At 39.6% G+C, this 21122-nt stretch overlaps 1 protein-coding gene across 1 annotated transcript in view; it reads left to right on the top strand.

Annotated features, from left to right (window-relative positions):
* The window catches only part of LOC144020506 (rho GTPase-activating protein 29-like), a 43488-nt gene extending 23179 nt beyond the window's left edge, over positions 1–20309 (top strand). The window contains exons 4-22 of the mRNA XM_077524065.1: positions 654–750; positions 1927–1999; positions 2197–2257; positions 4867–5016; positions 6469–6533; positions 6622–6732; positions 7865–7945; positions 8050–8217; positions 8287–8424; positions 10278–10465; positions 12696–12865; positions 12945–13082; positions 13370–13468; positions 14745–14908; positions 14984–15172; positions 15372–15509; positions 17176–17399; positions 17767–18073; positions 19062–20309. Of these exons, the coding sequence (XP_077380191.1) occupies positions 654–750; positions 1927–1999; positions 2197–2257; positions 4867–5016; positions 6469–6533; positions 6622–6732; positions 7865–7945; positions 8050–8217; positions 8287–8424; positions 10278–10465; positions 12696–12865; positions 12945–13082; positions 13370–13468; positions 14745–14908; positions 14984–15172; positions 15372–15509; positions 17176–17399; positions 17767–18073; positions 19062–19958 (3458 nt within the window). The 3' untranslated portion in view covers positions 19959–20309. The remainder of the gene's footprint in view (positions 1–653; positions 751–1926; positions 2000–2196; positions 2258–4866; positions 5017–6468; positions 6534–6621; positions 6733–7864; positions 7946–8049; positions 8218–8286; positions 8425–10277; positions 10466–12695; positions 12866–12944; positions 13083–13369; positions 13469–14744; positions 14909–14983; positions 15173–15371; positions 15510–17175; positions 17400–17766; positions 18074–19061) is intronic.
* Positions 20310–21122: the final 813 nt, after the last annotated feature.

Genomic DNA, 21122 nt, shown 5'->3' with positions numbered 1-21122 from the left:
CACCTCAAGCTAGCTAGTGTCATGGAGGGAGATCTAAGGACTATTAAACTTGGATTCAACAATATGGTTTTAAAAACATTAAGAGAATGTCAACATGCAACCTTTGCAACTCAAAGGTAAGAGCGAATGTAGGTGTCTCAGAAATGTTCCAGGACGAGTGAGAAGAACAACATTGGAGTGCTGGAGCAACCTCCATACTCACACAATCTGGCCGCATGTGATCAGCCCCCCCGCCACCATTTCCTAAAGTCAAGGGACCGTCCACGACGAAGGAACCGCAGAGAAGCTCCAGGAGTGCATGAATACTGGAAAGTTCAAAGGGGAAAAAAATGTGTATTTTTATTTTTTTTACAGATTTAAAATATATATCGTCATATAATTTTGTGCCACCAGTCCTTGGATCTTTCTGCTACACCTCATATGTTGGCAAGATTGTATGACTTGACTTGTGACTTGTCTATTAACCCAAGTAAGGACTTGACTTGCTTGAAACTTGAACTTGATTGAAACTTGAACTTGAAGATTTGACACTTAAGACTTCCACCTCTGGAAAACAGCCTGAGGCTATTTGGCCTGTTACTGTGTAAATAAAACATCTGGATTAAACGCACTCTGCCAGGCCAGTGATATTTTGCTTTTCTGTCTCTCTGCAGGCATCAACTTCAAGGAAGTCAGACCGGACAACGTAGTTGGCACGTTTGGCGAGATTCATGCGTCCATCGATACCTTGGCGTTTACATTCGGCAATGTGTGAGTGCAGAACCGTTTTCACTTTAGTATAGACTTTGAACTATTAATTAAATGTAGCAAAATTTACTCCTTGGTTTCCTGGTGACTGTCTTTTACACAAAAGCCAACCAAAGTCGGATATTACGTCTACAGTGTGCGCTTTCACGCTGCCTACGCGAAACAGTTATGATATTAAGATATGACATGATTAGACTTATAGAAACATTTTTCTCTTCCCCATGTTTCATGACTTCTCAGATGACTGACAGGCAATGTGAGAGCTTTTTAAAGTGAGGAAACTAAATGATTGTGCATCCTAAACAAGAACATAACAATGCAGTATATAAAATGTTGTCTCAGCGTATTGGTATGGTGTAATAGCACTGTAACCTTAGCAACACTAATGCTAGCACAATATGAGCAGTGTCTATGCTGGTCCATGATTATTTTAGATACTACAGTAAGAGATGCAGCATTGCCAAGTAGGAATACTATGTTGTTGTCTATATAGCATAGCGTCGGCATGAAGATTGGCAGAAGCTGAGCTAAGCCAAACTAATTAATTTAGGTGCTAAACATTGAGCTAGAATAACCAAGCAGACATTGTTTTATTTTACTTGTATGCCTCAAAGTTGAACTGTATGACCACTTTTTTTGTTTTGCAACTTAGAGAAGTCATGTTAGCGCGGATGCAAAGCAAGCATTAATTCAATCTCAGAGGTGCTCAGGCTAGTCCACAAAGATGCTAAAATATAAGCTCAAGCATTGCCAATCACATTGTATGCCTTTTTGCAAGCCAGTGGAGCATCACTTTGATTTAGAATGTGTTGTTTAAACCCACTGTATTAAATACAGTTTGTGTTGACGCGGTCAGAGGCTAACCCAAGCTAAGCCTTGTTTTTCAATTTATTAAATCGAACAGCAAGGTGTCATTAAGTTGTCTTAGAGTGGTGGGAAGCTGATACGAAGACTAGCACACTCGCACTAATGCAGCCTCAAAATAGTCCAGACTGGTCCACCATTTATTCTAGATGCAATGTGTACAATTTGGGGTTATCCTGCCAAAGTCAAACACTATTACACATTTGTTTTAGCAAGCCAGTGTTGCATCACAATGATTGTGTGTGTCATTGTAAGTTAGTTGACATTTTCCTGATGGTAGTTTTATTAATATTGTGTTGTTTTTTTTTGTTTCAGAGTTTCTGACTTCCTTATGGGAGATGTGGACAATGGCTCAGGGTTGGGGACCCCCCAGGCCAGAAGAAGCAGGGTAAAGCATTTTCCCCTCATTTAAAAAAAACAAACAATCCTTTTACTTGTTTTAGTTGAAGGCTTGGATTCCAACAACTAAAAAGCCTCAAAGACAAACGCTAATTTGGGTGTCAAGAGCACAGCTGCTTGTTAATTGCATGTCTGCTTTTGCCTTCTTGTCACGTGAAGCTGCGTCCTCCTCCTCCTTTTTTGCAGTCTTTTGACAACCTCGCCGTGGAACCCGAGGACGACAGAGCAGAGAAGAACGACCTCGCTGGTGAGTGGGCGTCGGCCTTCCATCGTTCAAGGGGCGTGGAACGGCGTGTTTACGGCGCATTCGCCAAGGGCAGGCCAACGTTGTCAACTTGTGAGCTCCCGGCGTGATTTAGGAATGTCTGAGGTGGAGACCCGCCCTGTTATTTCTGCCGGACCACACGTTTTCCCTGCTGGCCTGAATGTCTGACATTCCGAGGCCTGTTCGGGAGCGGGCTTGCGTCGGATGGGAAACACATGGGCTCGGAGTAGAAGTGGGGGGTGGCGATTGTCTTTTTTAGAAGATGCCAGCATTTTCACATCCTCCTGCAGTGGCATCCACTTCCTCATCTCCATGTGTTTTCTGTTTTAGCATCTAACTCCTAGCGTTTTTTTTTTTTTTTTAAAGGGACAGAATGTGAAGAAGTATCCAGCAATGACTTGGCGGCTACCTGAAAATCCACCATTTTAATTTGATGCCAAAAGCCACGATCATGTCCGTGCCAGTCTGTTATGATTTGGGCTTTAGAATGAGAGGGCACATGTTCAAATCCTTATGTGAAAAAAAGGCCACTAGTTGTTGGAGAGATGATAATTGGCTTGTTGGCTACTGTTGAAGTATGCTTGAGGAAAGCATTGTCCCCACCACCCCAGCTCAAGTGATGTAGTCCTCTTTGTGCAAGTCTTTCACTCGGAGTCTGTCCTTGCATGCCTGCAAGCGTGTGATATGATTCCTTGTGTGGTGCGCAACACAGTATTTTAGAGTATTTCAGAGTGATTTGGATTTCCCCTTAAAAGGATTACACCACAGTATTTTAAGCCCTTCCACAGTTAACTATAGGCATATAATGATTAAATCTTACCTTTGACACCATGGCGATGTAATTGACGGCTTGATTTTTTCAAGCGGTGGCCAGACTACACCGAACCACTGTAACCTCAAACTCAAAAAGCTCAAGAGACCGGCAGTATTGCTTGATGCATATTTGAGCATTGTCAGATTATAAGCGGCATCTTCGGTTTACAGTTGAGTTCCGACCCAACCTGCTCCTGACTTGGTAGCTATCTGAGCAAAAGAAACCTCCATATTCAAGCAACAGCTTGATTACACAGGACCACTACACTGCAAAAACTGGGCTTGAAATATGAGAATAGTACTGAAATGAGGACTCTCTTTAGGCAAAGTAATCCTGCCCAATAGAACATAAGAAATTGGCTTATCAAGATTTCTTTGAATGAATAAACATAACTAGCCCACACACCCATGTCTTAAAACTTGTGTATTAGATTAGTATGTCTTTAAGAAGAATTTACCCATAACCAATATAGAACTTCAACTACCGATTCATGATACCCTATTGAAATTTTGGCGGGGGGAAAAAATGCTTAAATGTAGTAGCACTTAGGAACTTTTCAACCTTAACAAAATATTTTCATAACACTTCTGATGACACATCGACTTAAAAATAGTTGAATGGTAGTTTTGACATGGCCTGAGGGGGTCTGTATTATTTTTACTGGCACTAAACAACTTTGAGGAGGATGGTAGGAACACTGCCACACACAAAAAATACAAATATACTGATTGATTTATGGATACGTCACTTAGCCCTTTCTCAATTTGAATGTCGACTCACGATTACTACTTTCCTGGCAGAAGTTGCAAAACAACTGAAAAGTTTTGAGGAGACAAAAAAAAAGAAAAAAGAAAAAGAGAAGCTACCTGGACAAAAGGACAGTCAAGAACCACCATGGACCTGACTCTCACGCGCTGGCATGAGCATTGTGCTCGTCCTCATGGGAAATGAGGTCTTCCTTCAGGCATAACATTACCACCTTTGTCCATATGGTGCCGCCATAATCAACGCAAACTGAACGTTCCTTAGTGTTGCTTTAAAGACAGCAAAAAACATCATGAACGTTTTTTTTTGGTGTGTTTATATTTAATTAAACAACCTGGGAACTAGGGGTGTTAAAAAAAATCGATTCGGCGATATATCGCGATACTACATCGCGCGATTCTCGAATCGATAAAAAAAAAAAAACGATTATTATTTATTTATTTTTTAAGAGCTCAGAATCGTTCATTCGGTAGTCTTAACGATTCAACGTCTTATCATCATTGCCTTTTTTGTGTGTGTGTGTGTGTGTGTGTGTGTGTGTGTGTGGGGGTGTGTGTGTGTGTGTGTGTGTGTGTGTGAATCGCTTTTTAAACTTCCATTTTTAATGGAAAAATATTCAACAAAACGTCTGACTTCGGGTTAGGATTCACACCTTGAGCATGGAAGAATGTTATATGAACGGAACATTAAGCCTTAATATTTTATTTTAATGCTGGTCAAACATGAAACAGATTACAACCTCTATAAGACTGAAATTTCAGATAAATAAATAATACATTTTCATATAAATCTTACACTCTACAAGCTTACTGATTAGTATTTTCTAAATTTGAATGAAAAAAAATTGCAACAATCGATTTATAAATTCGTATCGGGATTAATCGGTATCGAATCGAATCGTGACCTGTGAATCGTGATACGAATCGAATCGTCAGGTACTAGGCAATTCACACCCCTACTGGGAACCGATTTAATTTGTATAAAAAATACCTATCGTAATCATTCCCCTCAGGCCCAGATGTTCCTTTGTCACGCGAGGAGGAGGTGGACCTGATACTGCTGAAGCATGACAATGGGGTGGAGTCAGCCCTGCTGTACGCCAAAGCCTGGTCCAAGTACATCAAAGATCTGCTGGCCTGGATGGAGAAAAGAGTGACCATGGGTGAGGCCCGCTCCACACAGTAAAGTACTGCAACATAAGATTTTTGACCAATCTCTAACCTAGTTATTAGGGATACGTTTTTTATTTTACTATTTTTTTATGGTGAGTCAACAAACCACGCCCGCATGACCTAGTAAACCAATCACGACGCAAGACATGTCTGCGACGGCACGTGCCTTTTGCTGCAGACAAACAAAAGCAATCCAGCTCCCGGTGGTGCATTGCGTGGATATCCAAAGCCAAGAAAATAATAATAATAATAATAATAAAAATGGTTAAATGCTGTAGTCACGGCTTGTGCAAGAGAGAGAGGAGTTACGCCGACCAACTGGAAGGAGGTGTCCGGTTTATTCCATTCCCTAAACCCTCAAACAACTATGAAAAATGTCTGCGCTGGATCAAACTTTGTGGAAGACCACACAACCAGTTGAATCCCTCCAAAATGACCAGAAACTACTACGTCTGCACTAAGGTAATGTTCTCCATTGATGTTTTTAGCCAAAGGCTAACGATAGGTCCGGGTAGCTAACTATCCACGTGTTTGTTGACTTGCCATTTACTATAAATGCCATCTAAACATTGAAACTATGAGGTAATATAAATTCATTTTTGCCCTGCTTGAACAGGAACAATGTCCAAAAACTTTGGTTTTGCTGATCGGTCAAAGTGAGTGAGGCAATTGTCTTTTACTGACTTCTGTAGCAGCAGATAGCGATGTGTATTTGCTTTTATTTTTGGGCAAAATTGCATGGTGATGGAGTGAAGATACCCTTCACGAAAGAAATGTAAAGCACCGTCTGCTTGCTTCGAGGAGAAATATCGCCGTCCTGTAAAAACCTGACTCACAAGTCACAAGGAAGATTTGAAAACTTTGCCATTACTGTGAATGCACTTCAGCTCATCTTGACTAGCAAATGTCAGAGGGCACTGCTCGTCGCATTTTGTGGGCGGGGAGGGGGCGTGCCAACTGACAAATGTCTTATTCGAACATGGCTTCTACTGTACTCATGATAGACATCGCTGTAACATTTCATGTTGCTGAGTGAAACTTAGCGAGTCATCAAACATGCTGTAGTTTGGTAGCAATTGGACAAAAATTCAAGGATGAAACCTGTCTTTGAAGGACCCTTGGAAAGTGTTGTAATAACCTTAATAGGTTCTTCTTAGAACTTTTTTGTTGGTCTACTCATGACAGACATGCAAACAAATGTTGGTAGCAATTAGACAAAGTCATACAATGAGTTTGCCTTTGAAGGACACCTGGAAATGGCCAAAATGACATTAAAACTAAATTGAAACTAAAATGGCTGACATTCTTTTGTCTTTTCCGGCATGTAATTTTGAGTCTTTTTGTTGTTGTTGGTCTTCTCATGATAGACATTGCTGTAAAATTTCATGTTTCTAAATGAAACTGGCAGAATTGGCATGAACAGTCCTTTTAATGTCTTCTAGATATGGAGTGTGCCAAAAGTTACGCCAAACTGGCCGAGTCGGCCAAGTCGCTGATGACGCAACAGGTTGTGTATTTATTTTAAACTCCACTCACCTTCTTGATGAATGATTATGTTCTTGGAGAGGATGGATTAACACGTTGGCTCTGTGCAGGACTACATGCCCTTTGGCGACATCTACAATTCCACCTTCAAGAACGACATTGAATACAACCAACTCCTCATGCAAACCGCCATGGCCTTGCAGACCAATAAATTCATACAGGTTGGACAGTATAAGAATACACTGTTAGTTGACAGAATGTTATCTTTTTTAATCGGTCACTTTACCTGTGTTGACGCATTCACTGCCCACCATTGGGATCTCGTGGTTATGAGCTGCTTGCTCAAGTTTATATGATCCCTGTGTTTTTGGGTGATGTATGTATGTAATTATATTAGCAATTATGTTGTTATATTTTTGAACAACTACATGTTGATGATTTTGCTTAATAGGTAGATAAATATACTTTATTAATCCTGTGAGGCGAAATTAATAAAATTAATACATCTCAAACTCAACCTCAAAAGCAATGACAAAAAATTTAACTGTAAAAGTTATACTAATAGTAAATTAATTGTTAACATGAAACAATTTTTTACAAATGTATCAAGGTGATGCATTATGAGGGGAAATAAAACCGCAAAATCTTTAATATTGCAAAAAATTAAATCCAATAAATGAATGCTTCCTTTCATTTAATTCTTAAATCAAAATTATAGCAGTTTGTCCAGCGTTGTTGCATAGTGGAGGAATAAAATATGATGTAATTATAATTTGTAAAATAATTTAAAAATAAGATCAATAAAGCAAATGTTTTTCAGTCAATAATAGTATTAAACAATTTAAAGAGGATGGCATAATAATGGAAAAATTGATATAAGTTAATATAATAAATATTATAAGAAGCCTCTCTAATTAATTGAATTATTTTAAAATTGTATTGCATTTTTCTCGAACATGATTTATTCTAAATTATTTTACAACACATTAATACAGTATATATATATATATATATATATATATATATATATATATATATATATATATATATATATAATTTACTGCATTACATATTACATATAATATGCACTAAAACCTTATAAAAACCCTAAAAGAATGCAATAAAATTAACATTTTCTAAAGTAAATTTTAAAAAATTACAATTATTTTATCCAATAACAGTCATTTCAAACTAAATACTTGTAAAAGGCTATATTTATCAAATGTATATTCTGTATACGTTTTCTTTTTATGAAGCTTTGTCAGCAGTAATATGACTTACACGAATTTGTTTTAGACTAAATGTTTAAACTAGGAAAACAATGACATTGTCCTTCTTCTGCTCACTTGTTAGCCTCTCCTGGCCCGTAAGAATGAACTGGACAAACTGAGGAAAGACCTCAAGGAGCAGTGGCAGAAGGAGCAGAAGAAAATGGTGAATATTACACATGTATACTAATACACGAAAAATGAATTGAAAAAGTGAAAACAAAATACAAGAAGGAACATTTAACATTATCTGCATCTGTTCTATTCCAGCACGAGGCGGACACGAGCCTACGAAAGGCTCGGGCCCTGAAGGCCCAGAGGCGAGAAGAGTATCAGAAGGCCCGCTCATCCACCAGCCGCTCCCTGGAGGAGCAGCCCAATGCTGGCAACAAGCAGCTCGAGAGGAAGAGGAGGCTGGAGGAGGAGGCCCTGCAGAAGGTCCATTAAACGCCACCATGGTCACTCCTTTCCACATCTCTTGAACGTGTCATTGTGTTGCGCCGTTAGGCTGAGGAGGCCCAGGAACAATACCAGAGCAGCATGGCTGACGCGGGCGTCAGAAGGATGGACCTGGCCAATGTCAAACGCACCATCCTCACTCAGATCAGAGAGACCGTTTTCCAGTGCGACCTCACGCTCAAGGCGGTGGGACACATTTTATTGTTGTTATTGTCACTTACAGTGGTCTACTACTACTTCGCTACTCATATGCATAAAGTATAATCAGACGAATGTTGCGGCATACCTGCCTGATAATTCAATGTGAACGGCAGTGGATAGCATTTCCATACTGCTCGGTAAAGGCGGACATGTTTCGTCGAAAGTACGTCAGCGGAACCAGGAAATACCTTTAGTGTCAGGAACTATGAAGTGTGGTGGTAGACCCAAATGCAGAAGGCGGACGAGTCAGGGAGGCAGAGGTGCGAAAAAAAAAAAAGTAAATTTAATCCAACAAAAACTAAAGTTGCAAACAGGGCTTGGTGACAAAGAATACAAAAATACCAAAGGGAAAAACTAGACAGGAGCAGACTAAAACTATGACAACATGAACGTGGGGAAACAAGAATAATGAACCAACAAGAACTGAAGCGAAAACCGAAAACTAAGTACACACACTAATTACACACGACGAGACACAGCTGGGCAAGACACAAGTGGAAGGGGGTGCTGATTGGTTGGCACATGAGGAAGGGCAGGCAAACACAGGTGGACATGGAAAGGCTTAACGAGACTAGGGAAAATCAGGAAATCAGAACATAAACATGACAAACTAAAAACCCAACAAAAACAAAGCAAAACCCACCCTAAACAGAACCAAAACATGACATTTAGAAGTTAGCTATAATACTTTTCCTTTCCTTTAAACAAAAATAAAATTAGTAATTATCCATCCAAACAATTACTAAACCTTTTTTTTAATGATTATTTAAAGCCATGAACTTATTTATATAGAAAAAGCCTTACTAGAGTACAGCTATTTTTCTTATTAAATTTGATCACGTTAAAAAGTGTTTAGTAGGGTGGGAAATAGGGATGTAACGATATTCAAACATCATGATACGATATCACGATATGAAGGTCACGATACGATAATTATCACGATATTGTGGGGAGGTTGGCGATACAAAAAAGGGTCACAATATTGTAAAAAATGTGCTCATACTAATTTAAAAAAAAAAAAAAGACAATTTTGTGCTCTTGTACATTACAGCAATGCTTATAAACAACTTAGAATCTCAAATAACTTACTAACTTATTTGCTAATGCAAGCACATTGCGTTCCTCCACATATTAAGTCAGATCACAAGCATATATTACGTTCCCCTTCATCTGACCATTCGCATGGATTTTAAACATATAAGGACCAAAACATGCCTTGTGAAAGTTAAACTGCACTAAAAAACTAGCCACTAGAAGGTGCTAGAACTGCACAAATGGAAATCAACCTGACTTTTTTTAAACGGATGTGCTGCCTTTAATATCGTGACATGACGACGACAATATACTGTGGCAGTTTTAATGTTGCGATACCACGATATTGCCGTTATCGTTACATCTCTAGTGGGGAATGTATCATGGGTTGGTTTTTGCACAGCAGATGCGTGACTCTCCCCCAAAAAACGAACAATTTATTTATTTATTACAACCTGTACTTCGCGGAAATTCACCTATAGCGGGTGGACGTGGAACATACCAACCACGTTGACATTTCTGGGACTGTAGGTAGGATGTAATTCATTTTATAGATTTGTGGAATGTCACCGCATCCGACTGAGTTTTTTCTAGTATTTTGATTTATTCTCTTAATTTTTTTTTCTTGTTCAAACATACTGGATTGTTCTGTATTAAGACTTTATGTGTGCCAATCCAAACAGAGCATTCTACCAAATGGTACAAGCAGAATTTGGGTCTAATGACATGGGGCACGTGTATAATCAAATGTCTGATTATACTCTTCTATTCTATTCATTATTGTGTCCTGCTCTTCTTGCCCCCAGGTGACGGTCAACTGGTTCCAGATGCAGCACGCACAGATGGCGTCGCTTCCCGCCCATCACCAAGCGCTGAGTGATGGCGCCAAGCTGTACGAGCCCGGCGAGTGCTATTCGGAGTTTGTGCGCCGCCTGCCCCGACATTTGCCCAGGGAGCGCGTGCACTCCGACTCGGTTTCTTCAGACAGCACCAGGTATGGAAGTTTATAGACGCTGTTGGTAAACACAGCAGCAACAAGTACATGTAGTTCCTCGGATGAATTTTAAGGGTAGCGACTTAATGCTGTAGATCACCGCAATATTTAACATGATCTTTCATCTCTCCGATATTATTATGAAAATGCCTCCCACGGCTGCAGTTGGGTAAAAAACTCCACCACTGGAAACATGGTAGTTATAATTAAATCTAGAAAACCAATTAAACTTCTTTGCCAGCATAAAATATCCTTAGCCTTGATATTTCAACTGTCTTACCCTGTATAAAAGGAATGTGTCAATATAACCTTGGTACTACTATTTGACAAATTTGGGATTTTTTTTCAAGCTTTTTCATCATGATACGGGTGTGGTGAATACAAAAAGACTATTGGCTCCAATAATTGCGCCGGTTTGAAATCATGTACCCTGTAAAGAAAAAATGTGGCGCCATGCACTAGTCATTATATAACAAATTAAACAAATTAACTTTCCAGACCTTTTTGAGCATTTTTCAGCACATGAAATGGCACAATTGTCCAAATGGAAGTAACTGTTCGGCGTGTAAGTCATCCGTGCGTTGGGGTTGTACTTTCAGAGGAGCGACAAGTAACAATGAGTCAGATTGGGAGGAAGAGAGAGAGAATGTGAATGTGTTGGCCTTCCTCTCAGGAAATATCTGTGGCGCAGGCTTGAATGCAAGTGTGCAGATTGCGAGTGTGAGAGCTTGCCTCTCACATTTCTGTCCAAACATGCCGCTTCCCACACACACTACCCATAGGGAAACGTTTAAAAAAAAAAAAAAAAAAAAGACATCAGGGTTCAAACACAGGTGCCTGAAACGTGAAAATAAAATGATTGTGTAGTTTTTTTTTTAAAGGGTTTGACACTACTACTGCTACTACTAGTACTACTAATGCTAACTTATACTACAACTACTACTACTACTACTACTACTAATAATAATAATAATAATAATAATAATGTGCATTTAAACTGCCTTTGGATTTCTCACATATAGAATTGTCTTTATTTCATATTTATATTTATATTTTATTATTATTATTATTATTATTATTATTATTAACATTATTATTATTATATTTTATTTCATTTTTATATTGTTGTAAATATTGTAATTTACAAGATGAAAAACCTTATTTATTTATTTATTTTGTATTTTGTATCTTTGGAGTTTACCTTGTTGTTTTTTTAACCCCATAAAGTAAAACAATAAATATATAAATAGAATATATAGAATGCATAGAATCCAAAAAGTGTCTTTGGTATTAATTAATTTGTTTCAAATTAATAAAAATTCCAAAATTTGAAATTCCCTTTTTTATTTTATAATTTGAGCACCTATATCTAAATTTGAGTTGATTTGAGAGAAACACATTAATTTATTACCATTTTTCATAATTAATAATGTTATTAGTCATATAAACTTTATTATTGTTGTTATTTTTATCATTAGTAGTATTTCATGAAAAGAAATGAAAAACTAACAATATTGAGATTTTCAAGTACCATTTTTAAAGTAGCATTTTTTTGAGCACCTATTTCCACAGTGTTTTTGTTGTTGTTGTTTAAATAATACATTTATCGTATATAGTATTTTTGTTTATTAATTTGTTTCAATGAAAAAGAAATTAACAACTCAACATCTGGAGCCGACTTCTTTTTATTTTACACGCTTGGAAGAAACATCTATCCTCAAAGGCCTTCAAGTGTTTACATTTGAGCATGGAGGTTTAGCTACCCTAAAAGTAACTCCTATACTATTTTGCTTTGATTTTAGTCGTAAAAACCAGTACATGAAAGCCAAGACAAACCTCACATGTGTCGTGACATGTTAAGTTTATGTTCCCCTTTTATATATGTGTAGGGAAAACCCTCATTAAGAGACGCCTTGCCATGAGAAGTTCTCTCTGATGTTCAAACATAGACACAAACAAGGGAGCAACTTCTGACTTTCAACTTTAACTGTCGCCCACATTAGAAAAACAGACATGTTAACTTCATTGAAGACTCTTAAAATGTCCATAGTTGTGAGTGTAAGTGTGAATGTGTGTCTGTCTATATGTGCCTTGTGACTGGCTGGTGTCTGATCCATGTATGGAAAGAATCATTTTGTCAGGCTACTCCCTTCAACTCTCGTCATTAGCAGATCTGTGTTGTGTTCAAGTCTGGAGAATGGCTGGCTGTGATGTTCCCTCTCTCCTGCAGGTTCGTGTTCACCAAGCGGTCAGTGGGCAGCACCCACTCATCCCATGGCAACTTGTCTCAGACCTCGCTCACCTCCTGCGACGTCCTCAGCGGCGACGAGGTGGACAGCCCGCTGCACCGCCGGCCTGGAATCGCCTCGCGCCGCTCCAACAGCAGCACCGACATCCCAGGTGAGCATCCATGAAATGGCGGATGAACAGCGTCCGTTTCTCTGATTCACGGGACTAACGGCAAACCTGTCCCCCACAGGGTTGAAGGGGCAGGCCCCGCCGCTGCGAACCTGGACCTCCGGCAGTCCTGGAAGCCAGGGTGGGATGTGCAGCGATTCGGAGAGTGCGGGGGGCAGCAGTGAGTCCAGGTCTATGGACTCCCCCTCTGCCAGTCCAGGTATGAAGAGAAAAAGGGTTATTTATGGGTGGCAACAGTATCTCATTATAGTTAATTGGTCTGGGACTGAATATTTATTTACTACAAATAATGTATCTGGTGCCCTGTGATTGGCTGGCAACCAGTCCAAAGCCAGCTGAGATAGGATCCAGCACCCCCCGCGACCCTTGTGAGGAATAAGCAGTCAAGAAAATGGATGGATGGATAATGTATCTGTTCATCTACTGTATGCCGGCAACATATGGTGCTGCATGGTTCACAATGTTTTTTTAAATGTGTCGACACAGGTGACTTTAAGCGGCGTCTTCCGAGAACTCCCTCCACTGGCACCATGTCTTCTGCTGACGACCTGGACGAGAGAGAACCCCCATCACCTTTGGACAACGGTATGACCTACTCACCCCAATTTTACTGAAATGTTTGGTAGTGTTGTCCTCCCTACTTACCATGCACTTCTTTGGTTTCCAAAGAACGACTGAGGAACTAATTTTAGACACTCGTTCCAATTGTGCAATGATCTTCCAAGGGTGGAAATGTGCTATAAGTGGCACATATTTGGCCTCACTCTCAGGAACCTTGACAAATGAGTCACTCACCACTCACATTACATTCTTGGTATTCCTTTGTCTCTCTCTGAGTCAAAGTCTTTTTACTTCCTGTGATGGTCAGCTTTCAGAAATTTTGTTGAGCAGTTAGACCTTCACCACTCGTTCATTTTTCTCAGGCAACTCCAAGTAATGTTACTTTTGAGCAAAGGTTGTGCAATTCTCACTTGCTTTGTGGGCAGCTCATGGGTCAGTTAAGTAAATCTAGTAATAATAAATCTTTAAAAAAAATACATATTTTTCCTTGGAAAAATGTCACTTCATGTTCATCACTTCTGATTTTAATCTTGAAAAATACTCGTATATTCTCATAATCTTGAAAAGTACTGCTATATTCACACAAGATTACAAATTTAACCTCATTTGATTACGTTTTTTTTTTTGTATCTTGTAAAGATAAAACGTTTTATCTGAAATTATCTGCCTTTTTTTTTAAACGAAGACTTTTAGAGAAAAATTTAAACTTTATTTTGAAAGACTGCGTGTTTTCATAATGTTTTTTTCCTGTAAGATGACCTTTTTCCATTGACAAAACACGTTCATTGACATTCTTTCAACGCCCTGAAAGAATGCAACTTTATTCTCATATTATGAGTCTTTAAAAATGCATCTATATTTTGTATTTGTATTACTTCACTTTGTCTTTTCAATAGAAAAATTTTGATTATCCTCATAAATTTCCTTTTTCTGAAAAAAACTAGTTGAAAAAATTACTACTTTCTTACCTAAAAAGCCAACGTTTTTTCTAGAAAATGACAATAAATAAATATATATATATATATATATATATATATATATATATATATATATATATATATATATATATATATATATATATATATATATATTTGGACTTCTTAAATGATTTCTTCATATCTTCACTATTGTGTAAACATTAGCATATGCTAGGCAATAATATACCAAGCCTTTGTGTGTGTGTGTTTTTTTGTGTGTTTTTTTTCTTCGGAGAGTCCTGATATTCTTGGCCAGACTTCACTTCCTCTAGCTTTTCTCACATCACATCGTCTGAGTGACTATTCTTCTCTGTTCTATTCAGGTCTGGCCGAGATGGTAACGGAGACGGCGAGCTCTCCCGGACCCTTCCGCAACGCTCAGATGTCCAAAGCGGCGCTAACGCACAAGCTGAGGAAGCTCCGAGCGCCGTCCAAGTGTCGTGAGTGCGACAGCCTGGTGGTCTTCCACGGGGCCGAGTGCGAGGAGGTAACGTACGACTGTACGCCATCTTTATGAAATGACAGTGCCTCGTCTCAATTTTTTCCCCCTCCCATCTTCCAGTGTTCGCTTGCCTGCCACAAGAAGTGTCTGGAGACACTGGCCATCCAGTGCGGCCACAAGAAGCTGCAAGGCAGGCTGCAGCTCTTCGGCATCAACTTCACCCAGGCATCCAAAAATAGCGCCGACGGTATCCCCTTCATCATCAAGAAGTGCACCTCTGAGATCGAAAGCCGCGCTCTCAACATTAAGGTAACGATCCCTCAAGATCGTAAATAACCTAGTGGATCTTACTGTTACGTGTGTTTTATTTTCATGAGAAACACATAATAACAGCCTCCAGACTAACGTGTTTTTTTTTTAGAAGCACAGTCTCCCCTAACGTAGTTTTCGAGGCACTGGCTGAAAAGGGGTACACACTGCAAATTTACTTGCATTATGTTTTTCATAGGGCATTTACCGCGTGAATGGCGCCAAGTCGCGCGTGGAGAAACTTTGCCAGGCCTTCGAGAACGGCAAAGACCTGGTGGAGCTGTCGGAGCTGTCGCCACACGATATCAGCAACGTGCTCAAGCTCTACCTGAGACAGGTGAGGGGGGCAACATCAACAAACGGCGTCGTTACAAGTACCTGTGGTGCATATTGAGACACGTTTCCACGAGGCTGCGAGCAGCATAGGGGATTACATGGGAGTAATCTGATTGGATGATACTAAATCCATAGATCTTCCATCCAAGCCACGACCTTTTTTTTTTTGTTATCATTACAACTTTTTATCACAAAAATACAAATGTTTCTGAATGCTATCTTGAAAATGTGAAAACACTGAAGAAAATGTGACCAACCTTTGGCATGTTTTCCGTCAAACTGCAAAAATACTTAATTGAAACTAGGGCCCAACCGATATATCTTTTTTTAGGCCGATGCAGATTCTGATATTTGATATTTGGTAATTAATCAGCCGATTAATTTGAAAATATATAAATAATGAATTGAAAGAACTTATTTTTTGGTCCCTTATTTCGCAACAATACAAATATTGGATTCCAGGCAGAACATTTGACTATTTTACAAAACATCTTTATTTTTTATTATTATTATTTTTTTTAAACTTTTTCAACTAACAACAGATAATAACTGACAAATATCAGACAATATTTTTGGCAATTTTTTTGGAGGGGTAATGCCATTATGTTTGTCTTACATTGTAATGTGTTTGTGTGTTTAAAAAAAAAAAAAAAAAAAAAAAAAAAACGAAAAAATTGTGTGTGTGTTGGGGTGGGGGGGCGGGGCTGCTAACACAGTATTGGACGATTAAATGGCCTGGCAGATTAATTTGTCAGACCCTAATGAGAGCGCTACTTTTCTGTATTATAATATAGCTTAAAAAATTTTGACATTTTGTCAATAAAATGTGAATTAGTATCTTGATGTTTTGATGTCTTTGTTCTGTCTTATATATTACAATGTATGAATGTCAACAATCAAAGTAAAACTTTTTAAATTTAAGATTTTTATCCTGAAAAATTCAAATTTTCTTGTGATATTACAACTTTTTAAAATTGATAAAATAAAACTAAAAAATTACAACTTTTTTCTCATAGTGTTATGATTTTCAAAATATGACTGTAATGGAAAAATATGACTTATTTCTAAAAATAAATAAATAAATAAAATGTATTTATTAACTTGGAAAAAGAACACATAAGCAGTATTAAAAATGCGTTATGGAGCTTAAAATGTTAATGTTAAAGATTTTCTACATCATGCATGTTCCACCAATACCCAGATACCGTAAGTACAAAGAACCCTATTTTTTAACTGCAACTGCGCCTATCGGCTTGTATCTTCCCTTCACTGAGGAGTGTTCAGGGAGTTTCTTGGAGGTGGATGGAGTGGAGGGATGGAGGGTGATGTCATGCTCGTCCCCACAGACATGTAGTGCTGAGTTAGCGAGCGTATCACACAATTGAGATGAAAACTGAAAAAAAAACAAAAAAAAAACAAGAAGAGGCCGGCTTTGAGCACAGTCTCAACTCCAGCTCAGACTCCAACAAAATTGTTAAAAAAAAAAAAAATGTCTTAGCTTGGAGAAGTAAATTCAGCAGATCATCAATTTCATCCGTTGTTTGTTTTCATTTAGAGTTCCGACTGATGCGTTCAACGTAACGTGGTTCCACGCAGTTTGCTCGAGTCACGTCGTTTTGTGTGCGGCGAAGGACAGATGTAACGTTTCCATTGTGCCGTGTGCGCAGTTACCTGAGCCGCTGATCCTCTACCGCTACTACAACGACTTCATCGGCCTGGCCAAAGAGTACCAGCGCGTGGTGGTGGACGAGGCCCAGGAAGGCGAGACCAAGAAGCCCGGTGGGCCCAGCGTCCACCTCAACCGCGTGGTCCTCCGCATCAGGGACCTGCTGCGCCAGCTGCCTGCCGCCAACTACCGCACATTGCATTTCCTCATGGCGCACCTCAACAGGTAGACTGTCCTCAAATGTCGTGAAGAGATGAGAATGTCACCTCAGCCACAGCCCAACAATCTCACATTATCGTCAATGACATGTCAAGAGGTGCTATTCCACTCCAGTGCTGTAGGTGGCGGTAACATGCATTACAACCTATGAAGCAACTGTCGCTTCATCTACTCGGGCTCTCTTTCATAATGCAAACAAAATTGAACAGCATAAAGATAGAAACAAAATAAAAAACTATGAAGTTGTTCCTTGAGTTTTATATTTCAAGATTTGGTTGGATAAAGCTGCCAGCAAGAATGAAAATAGTCAGTCAAACACACCACAGCACACTTTTTACTCCGTTGTACTATATCACATGTTGGTGTTGTGCAGAGTGGCAGAGCAGGCGGAAGAGAACAAGATGACGGCGAGCAACCTGGGCATCATCTTCGGCCCCACGCTGGTGAAGCCGCGGCAGGTGGACGCCGAGGTGTCCTTGTCTTCTCTGGTGGACTACCCGTACCAGGCCCTCATGGTGGAGCTTCTGGTCCGACACTTCCCGGTGGTATTCGACTGCCCGGGTGGGTCGGACGGCGCCTCTGCCACCGCTTCAGCCGGCCTGACGTCGCCCACCCTCACCCCACAGGAGAAGCTGCAGCGCCTCAGCAGACATTCTGCCTCCCTGACGGACATCAAAGAGGTAAAGAGCAGATTTCGCTGGCATCAGGTAGAATCCTTGCATCTTCCAAAACATCAGTTTATGGGGGGGAGAAAAACATTTATTGATGGATTTTTGGTCAGTAATTCGTGGGAGTAGCCAGTAGTATAAATTTGTGGGAAAATATATATAAAAATGAAAATATATAAAAATTATAGCATAATAAATTATTTTTAAAGTTGAATAAATTCATGAAATAAAATATTTTAAAAAATCACATTTTTACATTATTATTAGTAACAAATTATATTAAATAAGAGTAAAACACATTTAAAAAAAAAAGGCTATTGAAACAAAGTCAAATAAGAATGTAATTGTGTAGACATTCAAACAGAAATCAATCTTTATATGAAAGTATTATTAAATAATTTTCATTATTATTATCATTATATTTAATATTATTATAGCATAATAAAATGTTGAAGTTTAATAAATTAATTAAATAAAATGTAAAATTTAATTCCTAATGACAGACATTCAAATTTTTACACTATTATTAGTAACAAATTATATTAAATAATAGTAAAAATATTTTTTAAAGGATGTACACATTTCATTAAAATTAAAAAAAATACTGCTTTCAAATGCAATTTTTTTTATCACGATTAATTACTGCATTAAAGGATTTACATTATTGTTAGAAAGAATAATGTAGTGATTAAAATTGAATAATACTGTTTCAGTGATTGATAATAAGCAATATTTCAATTTTTACTTCAAATGAACAGCTACTTCATTTTGTTAGTAATTTAATTGCATAATTTCTGTTATTACTACTACAATTATTAAAATCCTTATGTATCGTTCTGTATTTGCTGGCATGCTATATGTTAGCAATCTGTTATCATTTTAGTATCAATCACCAACAATGTGTTCTCATTTTGTTTATTGTGATTCAAAATCCTTTGGAAGTCCCCAACTGCAAGCCGCCATATAACGTCCTCACCAAGCACCTTTTTTTTCTGTGCAGAGTGCCAAAGTGTACAAGCGGTTCTCCTCCGTGATCCCGTCCTCTCACATCCTGGGCGAGGTCCAGGAGGTCCAGCCCGGAACCGACCGGACGGACACCCCGGACGGCGTCAACGGCGTCGTCGAGGGATCGAGCCTCGACCGCACCGCTCCCGCCATCTCCGCGTCGTCGTCGTCCACGCTGGCGTCGATGGTGCAGCTCCGAGCCAATCGCGTCCGGCCGGCGGGCCGTCCCATCAGCATGCCTCTGGAACGGCTCCCCGCGCCGGCGGAGCGCGCCGACCCGCCGGCGGAAGTCGTCACGGAGACGCCGGGAGCGGAGAAAGCGGCGGCGGCCCGCGGCGGCTCATCGCGCGTCAGCGCCTACTACATTACGCCCTTCATCGACACCCGGGCCATGCAGCGGCGGACGTGGGACAGGAAGTACAAACATTACGACGTCACTCCCAAGACCGCCATGATAATGGCCAAACTGCCCGGTGTCAACACCGCCACCAACAACCCCTACGCCGTGTCCGTCAAACCCGCGTGGACTTCGGAGCAGGACGAGCCGCCATCCAATTCACCGTTGACGCTCCGACCCCCGAGGACTTTGCAACCCCCGCCGGGGACCTTCTACAAGCCCCCCGTCAGCAGGGCCAGGACTCTCCCCGACTGGCCCACCGCCGCCGCCGTCGCGTCGCCCAGCCCCCCGCCCGCCCGCCTCCAGACGCAGGACTCCACCGACAGCGCCATCGACCCCGGGGCGGCTTCCCTGTCGCCCCCGCAGTCGCCGCCGCAGTCGCCGCCGCCCGGCAGCCCTGACGACTCGGACCCCGGCGAGGTCAAGGCTACGTACCAAAGACTGCGACCTCGGCGGCTGCAGGAGCTGGAACACAGAGAGGCCCACTTCGTCTGACAAGCGAACAGGACGATGCGACAACATCAAAGTGTTCCAAGTGCTAATATATTCCAAAATCTTCTCATTCTGAACAAAAACCACTGAAACTGGAGCCAGCCGATCATTTTCCCTTCTTTGTGTCCCCAAATTCATCCTGCAATGCACTTAATGCAGATTTTATACCAAGCAGAACGTTGAAGCTAAATGTTGTCTTTTTGTTTGTTTGTTTTTTTGTACTCCTTTAAATGTTGTTACATTGTCTTCTACCAAAGAGCATCGAGGCCACACGGAAAACATATACAACATGATTTTCCTGGGGGAATCTAATTTGGAATGTTTTGAGGGTCTTTTTTTTTTTTTTTTTTTTTTTTTTTTTTTTTTTTTTAAAGACATTCATCCTTTAAGCTGGTATCTCACTGAGCGGTTTTTGTCAGGTTTCATAAAAAGTGTCCTTCTTCTTCTTCTGCAAACTTTTACGAACTCTGACCAAAACCCAAAATTCGCAACATTCGCAATCATTCACCAGTCAGTGAGATGCCACAATTAGTATTTTTCAAAGGAAAACACAAGGTTGGGTTGACGGCTTATGTTTTTTGTTTCTTCACAACAAATGCATAATTGTGAAAAAGTCACACTACATGAAATTCTTCAGGGAAAAAAAAGTCAGGTTTTTGTCAGAGAAGTATGGTATAGACTGGACCCCCACGTACTTGAGATTTGCCATCATTCATTTTTTTCAGTACATTTAAAATATACCATATTTGATGTTTTTATTGGATTCCCTACCATTTCTGTTGTTGTTTTTTTTGTGAGAACCAGAGGTTTATCTGCATTTTTTATACTGTACTGTATACTGTATACCTACTATTAATATCAAAACTGGAGTGAGTATTTGTAATATTTATTAATGAAAGATTTTGAAGGATGTATTTGGTGGTAATTGGACTTTGGGTATGAAGCGAAGGCTTGACAGATGCATGAGATGAGGGCGCGACTTTGAAGCCATGCAGTCACTTAATATGATTTTTTTTTTTTTTTTATCATGAGGGTCTGGGGAGTGTAATTACTGGATTTTATTTTTCTTAAAAGAGAACTTGATTCTTGTAGTATTTCAGCTTTTTTACTCATAATAGAACTTTTTAAATTGAAAAGAAATTAGCAGAAAAATGAACCTTTTTTAAT

This window comes from Festucalex cinctus, chromosome 1, assembly GCF_051991245.1.
Source record: "Festucalex cinctus isolate MCC-2025b chromosome 1, RoL_Fcin_1.0, whole genome shotgun sequence".
In the NCBI taxonomy this organism is placed as follows: domain Eukaryota; kingdom Metazoa; phylum Chordata; class Actinopteri; order Syngnathiformes; family Syngnathidae; genus Festucalex; species Festucalex cinctus.
Note: the sequence above shows the minus strand (reverse complement) of the source record. Positions and strands in the feature narration are given on the sequence as shown.